The sequence below is a fragment of the Eriocheir sinensis genome, chromosome 12 (genome assembly GCF_024679095.1).
Source record: "Eriocheir sinensis breed Jianghai 21 chromosome 12, ASM2467909v1, whole genome shotgun sequence".
Classification (NCBI taxonomy): domain Eukaryota; kingdom Metazoa; phylum Arthropoda; class Malacostraca; order Decapoda; family Varunidae; genus Eriocheir; species Eriocheir sinensis.
In genome coordinates, this window is record NC_066520.1 from 6,556,113 (window position 1) to 6,572,566 (window position 16,454).

At 39.4% G+C, this 16,454-nt stretch overlaps 2 protein-coding genes across 5 annotated transcripts in view; one reads left to right on the top strand and one right to left on the bottom strand.

Annotated features, from left to right (window-relative positions):
* The window catches only part of LOC126997334 (transforming growth factor beta-1-induced transcript 1 protein-like), a 176,021-nt gene extending 172,276 nt beyond the window's left edge, over window positions 1-3,745 (bottom strand). For both annotated transcript variants that reach the window (XM_050858375.1, XM_050858373.1), the window contains exon 1: window positions 3,598-3,745. In XM_050858375.1, coding sequence (XP_050714332.1) covers window positions 3,598-3,610 — 13 coding nt within the window. In that variant the 5' untranslated portion in view covers window positions 3,611-3,745. The remainder of the gene's footprint in view (window positions 1-3,597) is intronic.
* LOC126997337 (actin-related protein 5-like) overlaps window positions 3,497-16,454 on the top strand; it is a 141,053-nt gene continuing 128,095 nt past the window's right edge. The window contains exons 1-4 of one of the 3 annotated variants that reach the window (XM_050858379.1): window positions 3,497-3,644; window positions 4,099-4,343; window positions 13,507-13,611; window positions 15,489-15,595. In XM_050858379.1, the coding sequence (XP_050714336.1) occupies window positions 4,325-4,343; window positions 13,507-13,611; window positions 15,489-15,595 (231 nt within the window). In that variant the 5' untranslated portion in view covers window positions 3,497-3,644; window positions 4,099-4,324. Of the gene's footprint in view, window positions 3,645-3,748; window positions 3,975-4,098; window positions 4,344-13,506; window positions 13,612-15,488; window positions 15,596-16,454 lie in introns of those variants that run through there. The other 2 variants (XM_050858380.1, XM_050858378.1) reach the window with 2 other exon arrangements.

Below are 16,454 nucleotides of genomic sequence, written 5' to 3' on the forward strand. Positions count from 1 at the left end.
TTCCCAAAAGAAATAAAAATATTTAGGATGATTAAGATAAAGAGATGGTTAATGCATTGTGCAGCAATTTAGGGAAAAATATAGGCATGAAAACTGGACAAAATCAGTGCAACTCAGGCCCTGTATACTACAACTAGGAAAATGTAACTAGGTACACACACACACACACACACACACACACACACACACATACACACACACGCTCAAGAGTGAAAGACATAATACAAGAGAGGGACGGATGGGTTGATAGCATTTACTTGGACCTGAAGAAGGCGTTCAACAAAGTTTCACATAAAAGACTGCTATGGAAGCTAGAGAATAAAGGAGGATTGAAAGGGAAAATGATGAACTGGATGGAAAGTTACTTAAGGGGAAGAGAGATGAGAACAGTGGTAAAGGACATGAAATCGGAATGGAGAATTGTAGAGAGTGGAGTGCCTCAAGGATCGGTATTAGCACCAATACTTTTCCTAGTATATGTAAACAATATGTCAGAGGGAGTAAACAGTTATATGAGCCTGTTTACAGATGATGCAAAACTGCAAAGATGTACTATAAGAAACAGTAAAGACTGTGAAATTCTGCAAGATGACCTGAACAAGATTTGGGAATGGAGTATGAAATGGGAGATGGAATTCAATGTGAAGAAATGTCATGTATATAATGGAAATGGGAAAGAGTGAAGAGAGACCAAAATGGATATATAAAATGGGAGATGGAGAAATATTAAAGAAAGTTCAAGAAGAGAGAGATCTGTGGGTGACAATACAGCCTGAGAGTCATGTTAATAGGATATTCAGTGATACGTATAAAATGGTGAGAAATATAGGATTAGCATTCTAATACATGGATAAGGATATGATGAAAAAGTTAATAACCACTATGATTAGACCAAAATTGGAATATGCGGAGGCAGTGTGGTCTCCCCAAAAGAAGAAACACAAAAAAAACTAGGAAGAATACAAAGGATGGCAACAAAAATGGTTCCAGAACTGGAGGGATTGACATATGAAGGAAGATTAAAGGAAATGGACCTACCAACACTCGAAGAAAGAAGAGAAAGGGGAGACCTAATACAAATTTATAAATTATTGAGTAAAATGGAAGAAGTAGACAATGAGGAGTTACTACTAAGAGAAGGAATAAACACCAGGAACACAAGAGGACACAGTAAAAAATTGAGGAAGGGAAGATGTTTGAGTGACTTTGAGAGACATAAAGAAATACAGCTTCCTGCACAGAAATATAGAGGTTTGGAGCAGACTAAGTGAGGATGTAGTATCGGCGAAGAGTGTGCAAAATTTTAAGGAAATGTTGGACAAATACAGATACGGAGACGGGACCACACGAGCGTAAGCCCAGGCCCTGTAAAACTACAACCAGGTAAATAGGCTACACACACACACACATAAGAAGAAACACGTGAAAAAACTAGAAAGAATACAAAGGATGGCAATGAAGATGGTTCCAGAACTGGAGGGATTGTCATATGAAGAAAGGTTAAAGGAAATGGACCTGCCAACATTGGAACAAAGAAGAGAAAGGGGAGACCTAATACTAATTTACAAATTGTGGAATAAAATGGAAGAAGTAGATAATGAGGAGTTACTACTAAGAGTAGTAAGAAACACCAGCAACACACGAGGACACAGTAAAAAATTGAGAAAAGGAAGATGCTTGAGAGACATAAAAAAATACTGTAAACCAGGGTGACTTTGGACAGTTTTCAAGGTTTATTGCTTATGAAATTTTTGTTTCTAGGCCTAGGATCTATGCTGAGTGTGCATTTACTCTATTGTTAAGGGCTATGATTACATGGTGCAACATTTTCACGAAACTTAATAGTTTTTGTGCTAAGTGAAAAAATATGGGTGTCCGAAGTGACCTCATGTCGGGGGGGACTTCGGACATCCTTGGGGGAACTTCGAACAGTGGTTATACTTCATTGGGTTTATGTATCTGAACCTGTTCGCACATTCTGGGGGTTACTTCAGACACTGCTGAACCGTGAAAAAAATTGGCAAAAATCTTGGGAAAGAAGTTCCTTTTCACATTTCAGGTAAGTAGTAGCAGGGAAGTAAAAAATGGTCAATAATATATATATATATATATATATATATATATATATATATATATATATATATATATATATATATATATATATATATATATATATATATATATATATATATATATATATATATATATATATATATATATATATATATATATATATATATATATATATATATATATATATATATATATATATATATATATATATATATATATATATATATATATATATATATATATATATATATATATATATATATATATATATATATATATATATATATATATATATATATGTGTGTGTGTGTGTGATATGAGCAGGTGCCTCCCGATATGAGCAAGTGCATGCTCTTTATCGTCGATCTCTGGGTACTGCCAGGACCTCACACACCACACACCCCATCCCCCTTGCTCAAGGGGGGACAGTAATCACTTCTACTCAACGGAAAGAACCTGGCCTGAGCAGGGCTCAAACCGCCGCCTGTTTAGCCTTGAAGCCTTGCAGTGCGGCGCTCTAGCTGATTGAGCTACCGGAGCGGCGTGTGTCTGTGTGTGTGTGTGTGTGTGTGTGTGTGTGTGTGTGTGTGTGTGTGTATATTCTATTAAATACTTCACTGTTGCAGTTAATATATGGTATATCAGAATATGTGATGGCATCCATTCCATTCAAAGAATATATATACCTATATATATATATATATATATATATATATATATATATATATATATATATATATATATATATATATTTATATATATACGTATATATATATATATATATATATATATATATATATATATATATATATATGTGTGTGTGTGTGTGTGTGTGTGTGTGTAATGGTATCCATTCTATTCAGAGAATAGAGGAGAAACTCCTTTGCAATAAAAACATCCTATTAAAAATAACCATTAAAAGATTTTCTTATATATGTCTATTGTCTACAGGTCAAACCATTAGTTGTTAGGGTATATAATGGTTGATTTAACTTGATTAGCATGTTTTACCGTACATGTTTTGGTACTGAATAAAAGGAAATAACAGAGTACTCTCGTAATAACATAAGTAAGGGAAGACCACCAATGGAATGATTAAGATAATGATTATTATTATTAATATTATTATTATTATTATTATTATTATTACATTAGTATTGCTATTGTAATTCAAAGATGGGGCTTCACTTGAGTGAGGTTCCACACATAAATATAGACCACCCAGGAAGTTTATTTTATTGGGGAGAAAAAGTGAAAACTAAAAAATGAGATTGTGATGAACATGTTTTCATTATCAAATGTGGGCAGTCATAATGGGCATGAGTCACGCCCGTGGACACCAAACCAACTGATGGGTAGGGAGTCGTTTGGTAGCAGGATATGGCATGTAAGGCAGTGGATGTTCTGTGTGCCAAGAGCGTGAGTAGGAAGTGCCACTAGCTGGCATGGGTGGCACTGTACAGGTGGCAGTGAGGGCGGCGGGCGGGTGCAGCGGTGCCACTCACCGACCCTCAGCCCACTCACCTAAATCTTCCATCCTCGTCTTAGTAGTCTTCCTTGAATTTTGAAAGGTACTCCAGCATGAACACTCACTCCCTTTAAGAGTACGCCGCACTTATCTACATGCAAGAAGGGATTTCAGTCCTAATCAGCGCTATCAGTCAGGTCCATGGACTTAAAAGGAAAGATATCGCAGCCCAAATATGGCGGGGGCCTGGCGCCAGGCCAATACTGTTCACTTGTGATTCGTTGTGAAGGACACACGATGTGCCGCTCATGCCATGGTCAGGGGCAGGCACTGGTGCCCGCTTGGGGCTGTGATATATTTCAAACTTCCTGTCAAATGTGATCGATGTTCCGCCTTTGTCATGGCGACGTAAACAACGTTATTTTCACTGACAGTATGACCACACATTGTTCAGTCATTGCAAAAAAACTTTTGTAGATCGCTGCAGGTAACATTTGATGTGCATTTTCTATATTCAAGGTACTATTTTTCCTGCCGATACATTTATTATTTTTCAGTTGGGCTGGCTGCCACCACAAGTGACAACACACACACACACACACGCCGCCCAGCTGAGCCAGCCAGCGTCCGCGGCAGAGCTCGCTCCCCTCGCTGCCCTCCGACAGTCACTGCCCTCACACGAATAAAGCTGTAGGAGTCAAGAAACTGTGCAGGGTGCAGAGACCGCCGTGGAGTATCCTAGTCAGGGTATCTTGCTGCTGCCACAAGTAAAGGAGTGCCAAGATGAGCACCGCTGCCGCTGGTAAGGAACTAGATGACATGTTTTGGAAAAAAAATATAGATGCCATGTTGGTGTTCTTCTGCCCAGCCAATCTGTATGTTACCTGAAAGGTATACCGCTATAGATTAAGACCATATTGCGTATAGTATTGCAGAGACTACTTTCCCTCCCTCTAGATCTTTAGTTAAGCATATTCAACTCTATCAATTGGTTCTGCGATTAAATGTCAAATATTTTTGAAAACTTATCAGAATTACAGTCCTGACACTTGCTTAGGGAATATGTCTTGCACCACTGTGATGCCAAAAGTCACTATGGGTAAATCTGAGTAACAACCTTATCGCGGTATGTGTGGCGTTAAACTGAAAAGCATTCAATGCGTTAAGGACTTGGGGGTCAAAATCGCGTCAAACCTCAAATTCACAGCAATGCATTGATGCAGCAAATAAAGCGAACAGAATGTTGGGCTTCATTAAAAGAGACTTTTTCTTCAAGAATAAAGATGTAATACTTCCACTCTACAATAGTTTAGTCAGACCCCACTTGGAATATGCAGTACAGTTTTGGTCTCCCCACCATGCAAAGGACATTGCTAAATTAGAAGGTGTTCAGTGTCGGGCAACAAAAATGATCCCTACCTTGCGCAACAAATCTTACAAAGAAAGGCTTTCCAGCCTTAACATGTTCTCTCTTGAGAAACGTCGCCTCTGAGGAAAACTGATCGAATGATTTAAAATACTTAATGGTTTCACGAATGTAGACAGATCAACATTGTTTATGATCGATGACACTTTGCATACGAGGAACAATGGCGTAAAACTCAAATGTAGACAAGTAAATTCAGACTGCACCAAATTTTTTTTCATCATCGTTGTAGTGTGAGAATGGAATAAGCTCCCACCGTCAGTGGTCCAGTGTAACACGACTGACTCCTTCAAAAACAAGCTCGACCGTCACTTCCTTCAACTTAATATTAACTAGAGTTGAAATGCAACATTTTGGAGCCATCTGATTAATGTAGAATCACTTAGGGTTAAGGACAGACCACCTAGTCTGGACCATGGGGTCTGTATGGTCTGATTTTCTATGTAAATCTATGTAAATCAGTTTCTTCTTATATCCTCTCCTGTAACCCACAAAGATGAAGAGCTGGGGGAATAGGTGGCGTGCATGAGAGTAACTGTTCACCATCGCAACGGGGTTACTGTTGGGTTGGAGGTAGCTGGTAGTCTGTAAAGCAACTTGTCGGGGAACTTATTCGTTTTATTGCTGCACCTCAGGACTGCACAAGTGAAGGGTATTTCAGCAGTCTGTCTTGCGGCACCAATGCGGAACAGATCAAAAGAAGAAGAAGAAGAAGTGCAGTTTGTTTTGCCTCCATCATGGCCCCGAGCTTGAACTTGATGAATTGTGCATGCAACCTATACAGGGTGTTTAGGGAGGTGGTGGCAGGGTGGTCAGCATGCCGGCGTGGCTTACCTGGATTTCTTACCTGGATGGGGGCACGCTCCATCCAAAAACTATGTGATGTCTGCAACCAAAACTGCAGCTGATGAATTTTCATAAAGATGCTAGATGGTCAGATGGTTGGCTAATATGACATCACAAGATGGCACAGACAACTACGGTAAAACCTCACCATTTGCACACATATGGGCGGTCTGAAGGTACGCAAATGGCGAACTTAATAACCTATGGGAAAAAATACTTATCGGGCAATGGTGGGAAACGACATGTGTACATTGGTATAGTCGGTTAACCCGAGTCTGAAGTGAGCATTATCGTGCAACGGGAACCTGCAGCCACACGGCGTGTTAGATTTTGTGGATACTGTATGCTAGCCTATGCATAGTAAACAGTCGTCAGTGTCAATAATATACAGGCAGCAATAACGAATACTGTCACTTATAGTCGATTATGAATTAAAAAAATATTAGTAATGTTACAAATAACTGCTTTGTTAATTTACAAGATCGCTGATTATGATTATTAAAGAGCCTTGAAGCTGTCCACCAACCAGAAAATTAACTGGCTTTATAATAACAAAACAGCTAGTTGCGACATTACTAATATTTTTTAAGTCAAAATTGACTATAATTGACGGTGTTTAATATTTCTGCCTGCATATTATTGACACTGACGACTGTTTACTATGTGGCTGCAGGTTGCTGTTGCGCGATAATGCAGACTTCAGACTTGGGTGCACCGAATACAGTGTTCTTCACTGGCCCGGCCCTTGCTAGGTGATGGCTCATGAAGGGAAGGGAAGAATGCTGATAGACTGACTATCGGCTGACGTTAGTCTAGCCGACCAAGTCGGTCTTTTGACGAGGACTGGCTTTATAAGTCGAAGACATGAGCGTGGGATCCCTTTGTTATCCGCAAGATGAGAATGCTTAAAGTGGAAAACAATGGGAACATAGTCTCAGTTAGGGTTGCCACCTTGAGCTATAAAAATAAGGAACGCAACATCCCATTCTCCAATACAGAACGAATCCATATTTTAAGGAATGGGTGGCAACCCTTAAACTTCTCTAGCCTGCCATGACTGACAGCCGCTGCCCGCTGCTGGTGAAGGCAGGGCAGGAGGAAGGAGGGAGGGACATTAAGACGTGTTTTTTACACGTATTTCTGGACGACCCTTGACAAACATTATTTTATGGACTGATCTTGTGGTTCAACGAAATATACACTCACTACAGTTTAAAAATACTGAATTTTATCTGCTTAACCCTTAGAGTGCGGGTGTCGACAATAGTCGACAGCTGGTGCCTGGGCTCAAACTGCGGGTTTCGACAATAGTCGACAAGGCATTTTTGACTTAGCGCACCGTCAAATTTAATTTGTTTGTGTTGAAGTAGAGTAAGCATGTTGTTTTCTTTCAAACAATACCCAGGAATGCTCCCTTGACTAATTATTGGTCAGTGTATGCCTTGTGCTAGCTTTGAGAAGATGTCCACTAGACATCCCACCTCTTCTCACCTTCCAGTGAACTTCATCCTCAAGATGGGGGCCCTTTGACCTCAGCACCCATGAAGGGCATCAGGAAGGTCCGGAAGTTAAGTTTTTTTGGGTGTGTTTCACATAAACTGTATAAAAGTTATGCTTTTTATTACTAAATCATAGAAGGGAAGTCCAGTAGGGGTGGAAAATTGTCTATAATAATATGTTTTCAGTGATCCTAATTCAATATTCCGTACCTGCTCTAGCAATGGTTCTGTAGTCTTCAAATTAATGTCAAAGGATAGTTAAGGGTATGTACTTTACAATGATACTTCACTCATTCAGGTGAGGTAAGTAGAAGTGAAGATAGAAAAGATTGAAGAGAGATATGTTTTTACCTGAATATGCCCGCGTGGGAGGACAGGCACAGCAAAACAAGCCCACGCTTTAAGAGTTAACCATTCAGACAGACAAATACAGAACAAATGGCGTTCTGTATTCTAAGGAAAGGGTAACAACTTGGCACACCTAGTCTCAGTCCGCGTTGTAAATTCGTAGAGATTGCACCCATGGGCTCGTGTCCGATTGCATTTGTGCTTTGGTGTGCGATCTTTGTGTTTTCAGCACTACAGTGTGCATTCTCTGTGCTTTAACAATGTCCCCCAGAAAGATGGTTAGCCCCTTCCCTATGGCTGGGCCAAAACAACGCTCCGCGCCGTATCCGGGATTGCTGCGCACACCAAATTTCAAATGTTTCTATTGAATATAACAAGTTTTCAGCCATAAACGCAACACAATCATCATGTATTATATATGAAAACATGCAGAATTAAATGGTGCACATAAAGAAACATAACTTAATTGATAATTTTGAGATGTAAGCATAAATATAGAGTTAAAATAACTCGTATGTTGTCTAAAGCGAGTCAGGACGCAGTGTGCGCGTCCTCGGATATGGTACAGGGCACGCAAGGATGCAGTATACGCATCCTTGTGTTGAAGGGGTTAAAAGGGATGGTGCTACAAAGAAGAGACAGGCACGGCGGATACTATGCTCGCAATAGCAGGAACAGTGCGCGAGCCTCAGTGGCTTGTTTGCCCTCCTGGACATGACTTGACTCCCGTTCACCCTCTATCTCGGACAATATGTCGGGTTAGCTTCACGTGGTCGAATGTAGTTCTGGTGCCTTGAGAATAGGGAAACTGCATCTGCTAAACCGTAGTGTGAAGCTTACATCTTGAGCGTAGTTAGTGGTTGCGGGAATCTTCTTAACACATTGTTTAGTGTTTTATATTATTTATCATTGCTATTTGTTATTAAAATTACTTTAATTCTGCATAAAACGACATGTAAAATGATTTTTTATAAATATTTTCTTGAGATATATATGGGACGCATTAATGGGATTCACACTAATTTCAATGGGGAAATTCGCTTTTGTTTACGAGTGTTTTGATGTGCAAGCAAAATTCCGGAATTAATTAAACTCGTATACCGAGGTATGATTATAATAAAAAATTGATTAGAGTAACTAGCAAATACATCTGGGCAGTGGCAACACTCCCATGAAGTGTTTTGGCAAAATTTACACATTTAAAGGGAAATTTTAAAGGTCCTATGCACCCTATAACATGCCTAAAAGATGTTTTTTTGTTTACATCAATATTACTGATGAAATATCATCATAAACATAATTATCAATTTTTATGATGCAGTCTAGTGATACCTGGTATGTCTAGCAGTGGTTTGAGTCACCTATCCTGTGGGTGGACAATGATGACGGGGGTAAGAGCTCATGCTGGGAAGGCATTGTCTGTATACCAGGACTTGACCTCAATGGAACTTCTCAGCACATGTCACAATGCTGGATACAGAGCCAAAATGAGGCCTTACGCTTCAAGATCTGCCTGAAGTGCCCTTAACCCTTAAACGGGAACGTGACTCCAGGTGGAGTCACGACTTCCTGGTTTTGAAAGGCGCGCTATTTTTTCACTCGCGCCTTGCTACAAAGCTTGTGTGGGAGAGTCGATCGTCAGTGTGTCATCAGACCTTGAGGGAAACAGATGTGCTCCACGCTGGAGTTGCTCCTTCTAACTTAAGTAAGGGCTGTGACGCCAGCTGGACCCACACCGTCTGGTTGAGAATTTTTTTTTAGGGGGAACATAGCGGGGGACAACATTGTTTATAGGCCTGTATATGTGATATACAGGGCCTTAGTACATATACCTCATGCTAAATATGTTCTGTGGGACTTGATAAGAGTTCTCTGGGAAAGCAACCGCTCATAGTGATAGGTTTCGCCGGTTGTTCATGCACCAACTTGCCATGGATATGGCAAAACCATGTGCTATGAAGAGGCTGGATAATCCTAACCTCAGCAGAACACTGGTGACAACTATCAAAAGCTGCTTCAACATTGTTGAAGTTCAAGTCCAGCAGCCTACACCTCCATCAGGCAAGAAAAGGTGCCACATTTGCCCTTGGAAGACTGCAAACAAATGTAGAACAGTTTGCGCAAGGTGCAACAAGGTAACCTGTCAGCGACACTATGAGATCTACTGCACAGACTGCCAAGATATGTAAATAAATGTTTGTATATTCACGGAAAATATATTTTGTATTTTGATCATAGGAAATTTTGCTGGTATGCATATTCTGTTTATTTACTTGCTTATTTACAAAAAAAAAAAAAAAAAAAATACAGATATTATCATTTTCAGTTATTTCTAATGGTATATTCAAGGAATGTTATTATCATAAATTATTTTGTGTATGCATTTTGTGTTTATTTATTTATTTACATGTTTATTTATAAAACCACATGCAAGAATTGTTCATTTTCATTTGGTCAGAGCACCACATTTGGATTGCAGGATAGACTTTTTACACCATTTACTTAAAAGAACAACCATTTTAGTTAGAGAATATTAAATTTTCTTACTTTTCTTTTTGAAGGATTCTTGTTTATACATTATATGGCAAAGTCACTTTTTTCAATAATTTTTTTGTAATAAATCATGAAAATTAAATATGATCATAAATTTCCTTGTTTTTACTTTCATTGTCCTACAAGATGTTTTCTTTTTCAATTCTGATGCAGTGTAACTCAATAAAGATGATCCATATATTTTTTTAAAAATATTTTTGCAGTGGGTTCAAATGGAGTCACGGCTCCACTAGTGTGAGTCAATTTGGGCACTACCGTTTAAGGGTTAAGTCAAATTTGCTGGACTCATTTTATGTATTTTCATAGATTGGCAACAATCTGAATAATCTGAGAGCAAGGAGCAAGTTATGAGGCAGGAAAAAATAATTTATACAGGCATTACCTCAAATCCTAATATTCTCTTATATTTTTCTTAATAACTCTATGGTAAATTAACAGACTTCAGCTCCTTAACCCCTAGAGGGCGAGGGATGTAACATGAAATCTGTTCTCCCCGTATGGCAGTGTTTTGACATTTTCCCGAAAATTGCTTACTTTCCATTATCAATTTCACGGCTCTGACTAAGCCAGTAGCTTTAAATTTATGAGCATTCCCTTTATCCATCCTTCCTCTTCAGTCTGTCACAAACACGAAGTCTCTACATCATGTGGTGTTTCCATGGTGACGTGATGAAGTGCAGTAATTTTACCTAGCAGCATTCGGAACGCTGGGTAGGTTGTGGGCCGTGCAGTGTAGCTAGCGGCTCTCCCACTCCCAGCACTTGACCCTGCTGCAAAGCCCCTTCATTACCCTCATATTCTTTACTTGATAACCCTGAATGGTGGTGGGATGCATCCTCACCGGCCAAAATATCACTTCACCGTAATGAGATTGATCAACAGGATGGCCACCAAACTAAAGTTGCACAATAACGGGGTTCAGCCTTCCTGATAAGATGAGGGGTTGGAGTTTAATGCTGTTGCTGTCACTGTCTTCACCATTAACACCACTTTCGAAGCTTAAAGAAGTCACTTTCAGCTCCCTCCCAATTGCACTCACATTGAGAGCTCTTTTGGGAGCAAGAGGAGGGTTATGAGGAGCTGAGGTTGTTGACTGTGGACACTCAGGTGTGGAATCAGATATGGAAGATCCAAAAAACTCTCCTCCTGCCATTGTTACAGTCACAGAAACACTGAGAATGGCACAGAGGAGTTGTGTTGCATCCTGGGAATCACACTGACCCAAAAATCCCCACGCAAACTTAAGAATTACAGCAGAAAAAAGTCAGACCAGAAAAAACATCACCTGCTTTTAACCTAGCAACCGAAGAACCCGTCGCCCGCCCTTAACCTGGCAACCGAAAAACCCATCACCCACCCTTAACTGGCAACCGAAAAACCCATCACCTGCCGTTAACCTGGCAACCGAAAAACCCATCACCTGCCCTTAACCTGGCAACCGAAAAACCTGTCACTTGCCCTTAACCTGGCAACCAAAAAACCCATCACCTGCCCTTAACCTGGCAACCAAAAAACCCGTCACTTGCCCTTAACCTGACAACCGAGAAACACGCCACCCGCCCTTAACCTGGCAACTGGGAAAACCCGTCACCTATCCTTTAGGGGTTAAGTATCATTTTATAGAGGAATAAATGCATGGCTTTTTAATGTGTACATGGACGGTCGTATGAGAGAAATGAAAGCCAGTCCAAGGCTCAAAGTGAGGTATGAAGTCATTGGTGGCAGGCCTGTTTGCAGATGATACAGTATTGTTTGCAGAGAATTAGGGGATGCTGCAAAGGATAGTGGATGAGTTTGTGAGGGTGTGTAAGAGGAGAAAGTTGAGAGTAAAAGCTGGAAAGAGTAAGGTTATGGTATTTGAGAGGGTGAAAGGGCAGGTCATTGATTTTGCAAAGCCGCGCAGAGTTGGAGCAAAGAATACAACAAAGTGTAGAATAAGGTTAGGAGAGGAGAGAATGGAGGAGGTGACTGAGTTTAAATATTTAGGGACAGTTTTATGTAAGTATGGAAGGTGAGGTGAGGGAAAGAGCAGTGAAGGGCAGACAGGTAGTAGGTGCATTGGAGAGAGTTATGAAAGGAAGAAGTGTGAGCATGGAGGTAAAAGGGGAATAAGGAACAGCATTATCCTGCCAACTCTGTCATGTGCATCAGAGACGTGGACATGGAATGCACCACAGCACTGAGAATACGTGCAGTGGAAATGAGTTATATAAAAGATGCATGTGGTGTTTCAGAATGGGATGGAGAATGTAATTGAAGCGTGTATGTGCAGTTTGGTATGAGTGTGACAGCGAAAGGAGTGGAGTGTGGAGTGGGTGAAGCATGGTGCATTGAGATGGTTTGGACACATGATGAGAATGAGGGTGAAAGAATTTGTGAGGAGAGTGTATGAGGGAGGGGGTGTCAGGGGAAGACCACCTGTGAAGTGGATCAATAGGGTGAGTGAGTATTGGAGCGAGAGAGTTGGAAGTAGCAGGATTGAGTGTGCTGAGAGGGAGTGCCAGAACGGGGAGAGGTGGAGACACTTCTGCCACGGCCACCCCCTGGAGAGAAGTTCCCACAAGGGAGCAGGATGTCGGAGATATATGTAGATAGATAGATAGATTAATGCATTGGAAAATGAAGAGAGGGTTTCTTGAATTTTTCTTTTTTATCAAGATTTTTTTTTCAGTTTAAAGGTGAATGAAAATGAAAATCATATTAAAAAATAAAGGATAAATTGAAAAATATTACTTCATTTATGTTTTTGGATATCAAAAGCTACATAATGTAACTACGTATGTATATAAAAATAAGCATTGGTGCAAAGGTGTAGAAGCCTTATTGATTTTTTAATCACCAAAATTTTTAATTGTTGCATTTTTTTCCATTCGTCCAAATTTTGTGAAACTTAGACATGATACATATCACTCAGTGTTGTAACAGATAAGCTAATTCAATTCATGTGAATTTTTCTAATAGTTACAAATTAGTATGACAGTCACCTTAAATCATCTACACATAAAGTTGCCTTTACATTCATACATACTCTTCACTATCCTCAGTAATTTGCCTTTCACTTCATCCTTTTATCATACTTCACAAACCCAAACTATTCAGTTTTACCATATGTTTTTGCCAAACTCTTTGTTGTGTACTATTTTGAAATTAAGATAAACATTTCACTTACTGCAGTATTAGAAGTATTTCAGAATTTGGAGTTCCATTAAGGGCATTTGGTGTATCAATTCTCAGAACCCTATATGCAGTAAATTGTATAAAAATTAATATATGTATGTACTTTATTTCCACAGATGAGACAGTACGCATCTTTGAGCTGCGAGATGCTCGTTCTGTGCCTGATCCAATCTATCCCTACTCAGACAGTCTCAGAGGCACACCTCTCATCATAGATAATGGTGAGAAATGCTGCTGTTTCATTGTAGCCTATCATCTTACGTGTAAAAGGTACTAAATACTATATGTTAGATGTGAATTCATATGATGCAGATTTGTTAGATGCAAATGCATCAACCAATAGGAAAAATTATAAGTTAGAAAATGGACCAAACCCCTATTATGACCCTATTTTCATTCATTATGAGTTAATGGCATCAATTTATCATATATATTGTTTTTACAGCCAGTAAGGCAGCTCAAGGGCAAAAAACAAAAAAAATCAACAGAAAAGCTCATACATGGTGATATAAAATATAAAATAAAGGATTAAAATGGATAACTCAGCTGTGAGTGATGAATGAGGTGTGTTGGTAAGACAAAAGGTGGTATTTGAAGTAAGGGATTTGAAGAAAACTGTTTTGTATATATGAAGGGTAGGAATTTTATACTGGATGAAGAGAAAGGTCAGGAAATATTTATATTTTGATTTCCATTGAATTTTGTTTATAACACTTAATACTGTAAAACCCGTATAGTCATGGCACCCCAGTCTGAGGTGTGCGTTATTGTGCTTTTCCAATATGCTGTCACACAGTGTGTCCGATTTTGGGCATAATATATGATAACCATTCATAGGAAAGAGTTGTCACTATCTGTAATATACAGGCAGCAATGCCAAATACGTACCATCAATTGTAGCTAATTTTGAGTTTTAAATTATCAGTAATGTTGCTGACAACTGTTTTTAATTCAATAAGCAGCTGATTATTACTGGTAGTCCTCGAGTTACAACGGAGATAGGGACTGAGAAGCTGTTCATAGGTTGCATTGGTCGTAAGTCAAAGTTTACTTGAAAAACTAAAATCAATTGTGGTAAATAATTCCTTTATTACTGCTTCCTATTTTTGGTATTTTTTCTGCTGTTTGGTAGTTTTTAGGTTCATTTTAAGTTCATTTAAGTGTTTTTAGGTCTCAATTTTTATACAAATGAATAATAGCCATAACATGACTATGATAATTGGGTAAATATTAGTGTTATATACACGCCCACAACTTGTTTCCCACTTACGCAAATGCTCTTTTTTTGTTAGATATATATCTAACTAACATCATAAACTCCCAGAAAACCATAGGGAAGAGTGCATAAATCAAAACAGATCAAAGCTGCCCTGCTGCTCTCGACTTTCTACTCTAACTCATCCTTGTGCTGTCCAAATCCCATATGCAAGAATTAACCAGCATCTTCATTCTTGCATCCCCTTCAAGTACAAAAACATGTGAATAAGAATCCTTCTAAGCAATGAAGCTGATTGAGCAAAGAGTTGATATGAAGTTTTCAGTTACGATTTTCAGTTAAGGACAGACTGAGAATGTTGAGTGTAAAAGGTGTTCGTAATTTTTCAGTGATTTTCCTCGAAACTTTTTCAATCTTTGACTGGCCAGATTTTTGCTGGATACTTGGGGTATCCTGATCCCTGGGGATCTGATAGTTTGGGTTTTGCTGTAGCTAGTTTTTCTTTAATTTTTACAGATAAAAGTTAGGCCTATGAAGTCTATACCATAGTGTGTGTCGTCTGAAAAAGATGTAAATATATCTCTCTCTCTCTCTCTCTCTCTCTCTCTCTCTCTCTCTCTCTCTCTCTCTCTCTCTCTCTCTCTCTCTCTCTCTCTCTCTCTCTCTCTCTCTCTCTCTCTCTCTCTCTCTCTCTCTCTCTCTCTCTCTCTCTCTCTCTCTCTCTCTCTCTCTCTCTCTCTCTCTCTCTCAAAACTGTTGTGATTCATCTACCGAGCTAAGCAGGAAGTTTTTTTTTCATAAATATAACTTTAAATGATTATTAATTAAATTTTGTGTTGTAATGATCAGTTGAATAAACTATCCCATTGCTTTTATTTGCAGGGTCACATCACTGCCGGGTAGGCTGGGCAACTGACAAGGAACCAAGGATAATCTTCCGCAACTGCTATGCCAAACATAGAAAGGACCGAGGAAAGAAGATTGCAGCAGTAATTATAATTTTTGCAAAATACCAACACCACTAGTCTTCATCACTATCATAACCATCCCCTCCATCTTTCTCCTCCTCCTCCTCCTCCTCCTCCTTAGCATCATCATCATTAGTCATCCTGTAGCCCCTTCCCTTCTTGGATGCTGGGATGGATGGCCATTTAAAAAGGTGTCAATTGAATTTATAATCCATTTGACATCTGTTTTGAGCAATCATTGCGTAAAGGAGTCCCCTGACTGCAAACTTAGTGTTCCTTTTAGTCACCTCACATGATATGCAGTGGAACACAGGCATTCACTCTGACTTCCCATATCTGAAAGGGCAGTGCTCTCTTACCATTATTGTTTTATTTTGACCCTCCTGACAGATAAAGGCACACAATTCCCACTTGGCTTTAGGGTACCCTCATTGGCTGGCTGGTTAGAGTGTGGGCTGTGGACCTCACCTCACTGGTCCCAGGATTGATTCCCACCATGGAAAAGTATATTTCCCACACTTGGCTTAGATTAATTTCTCGTTTGTTTCAGAAGGGCAAGTTAATGTTTGCCTGGTGGCATTCTGTTTCTGTGATGGGAAGACACTCTTAATATGATCCAGGAACAGGATAGCTCACATTCTCATTGAAGGAGTCAAAGGTAAACTAAGATGGGAAAACCATGTAGTGACCAACCCAATGCTGAAAATCACCTGAGGCCAACTTAGCCATTGGTTATTCTTATTGGCTGACTGATTAGAATGGTGGTTGGTCATTTCACTGGAATCAGATTTGATTCCCTGTCCCAGAAAAGTTTATTCCCTGGCTTAGATGAAGTTCTCATGCATTTCAAAATGAGCAGAGGCTTTTGTTATGGTTAATG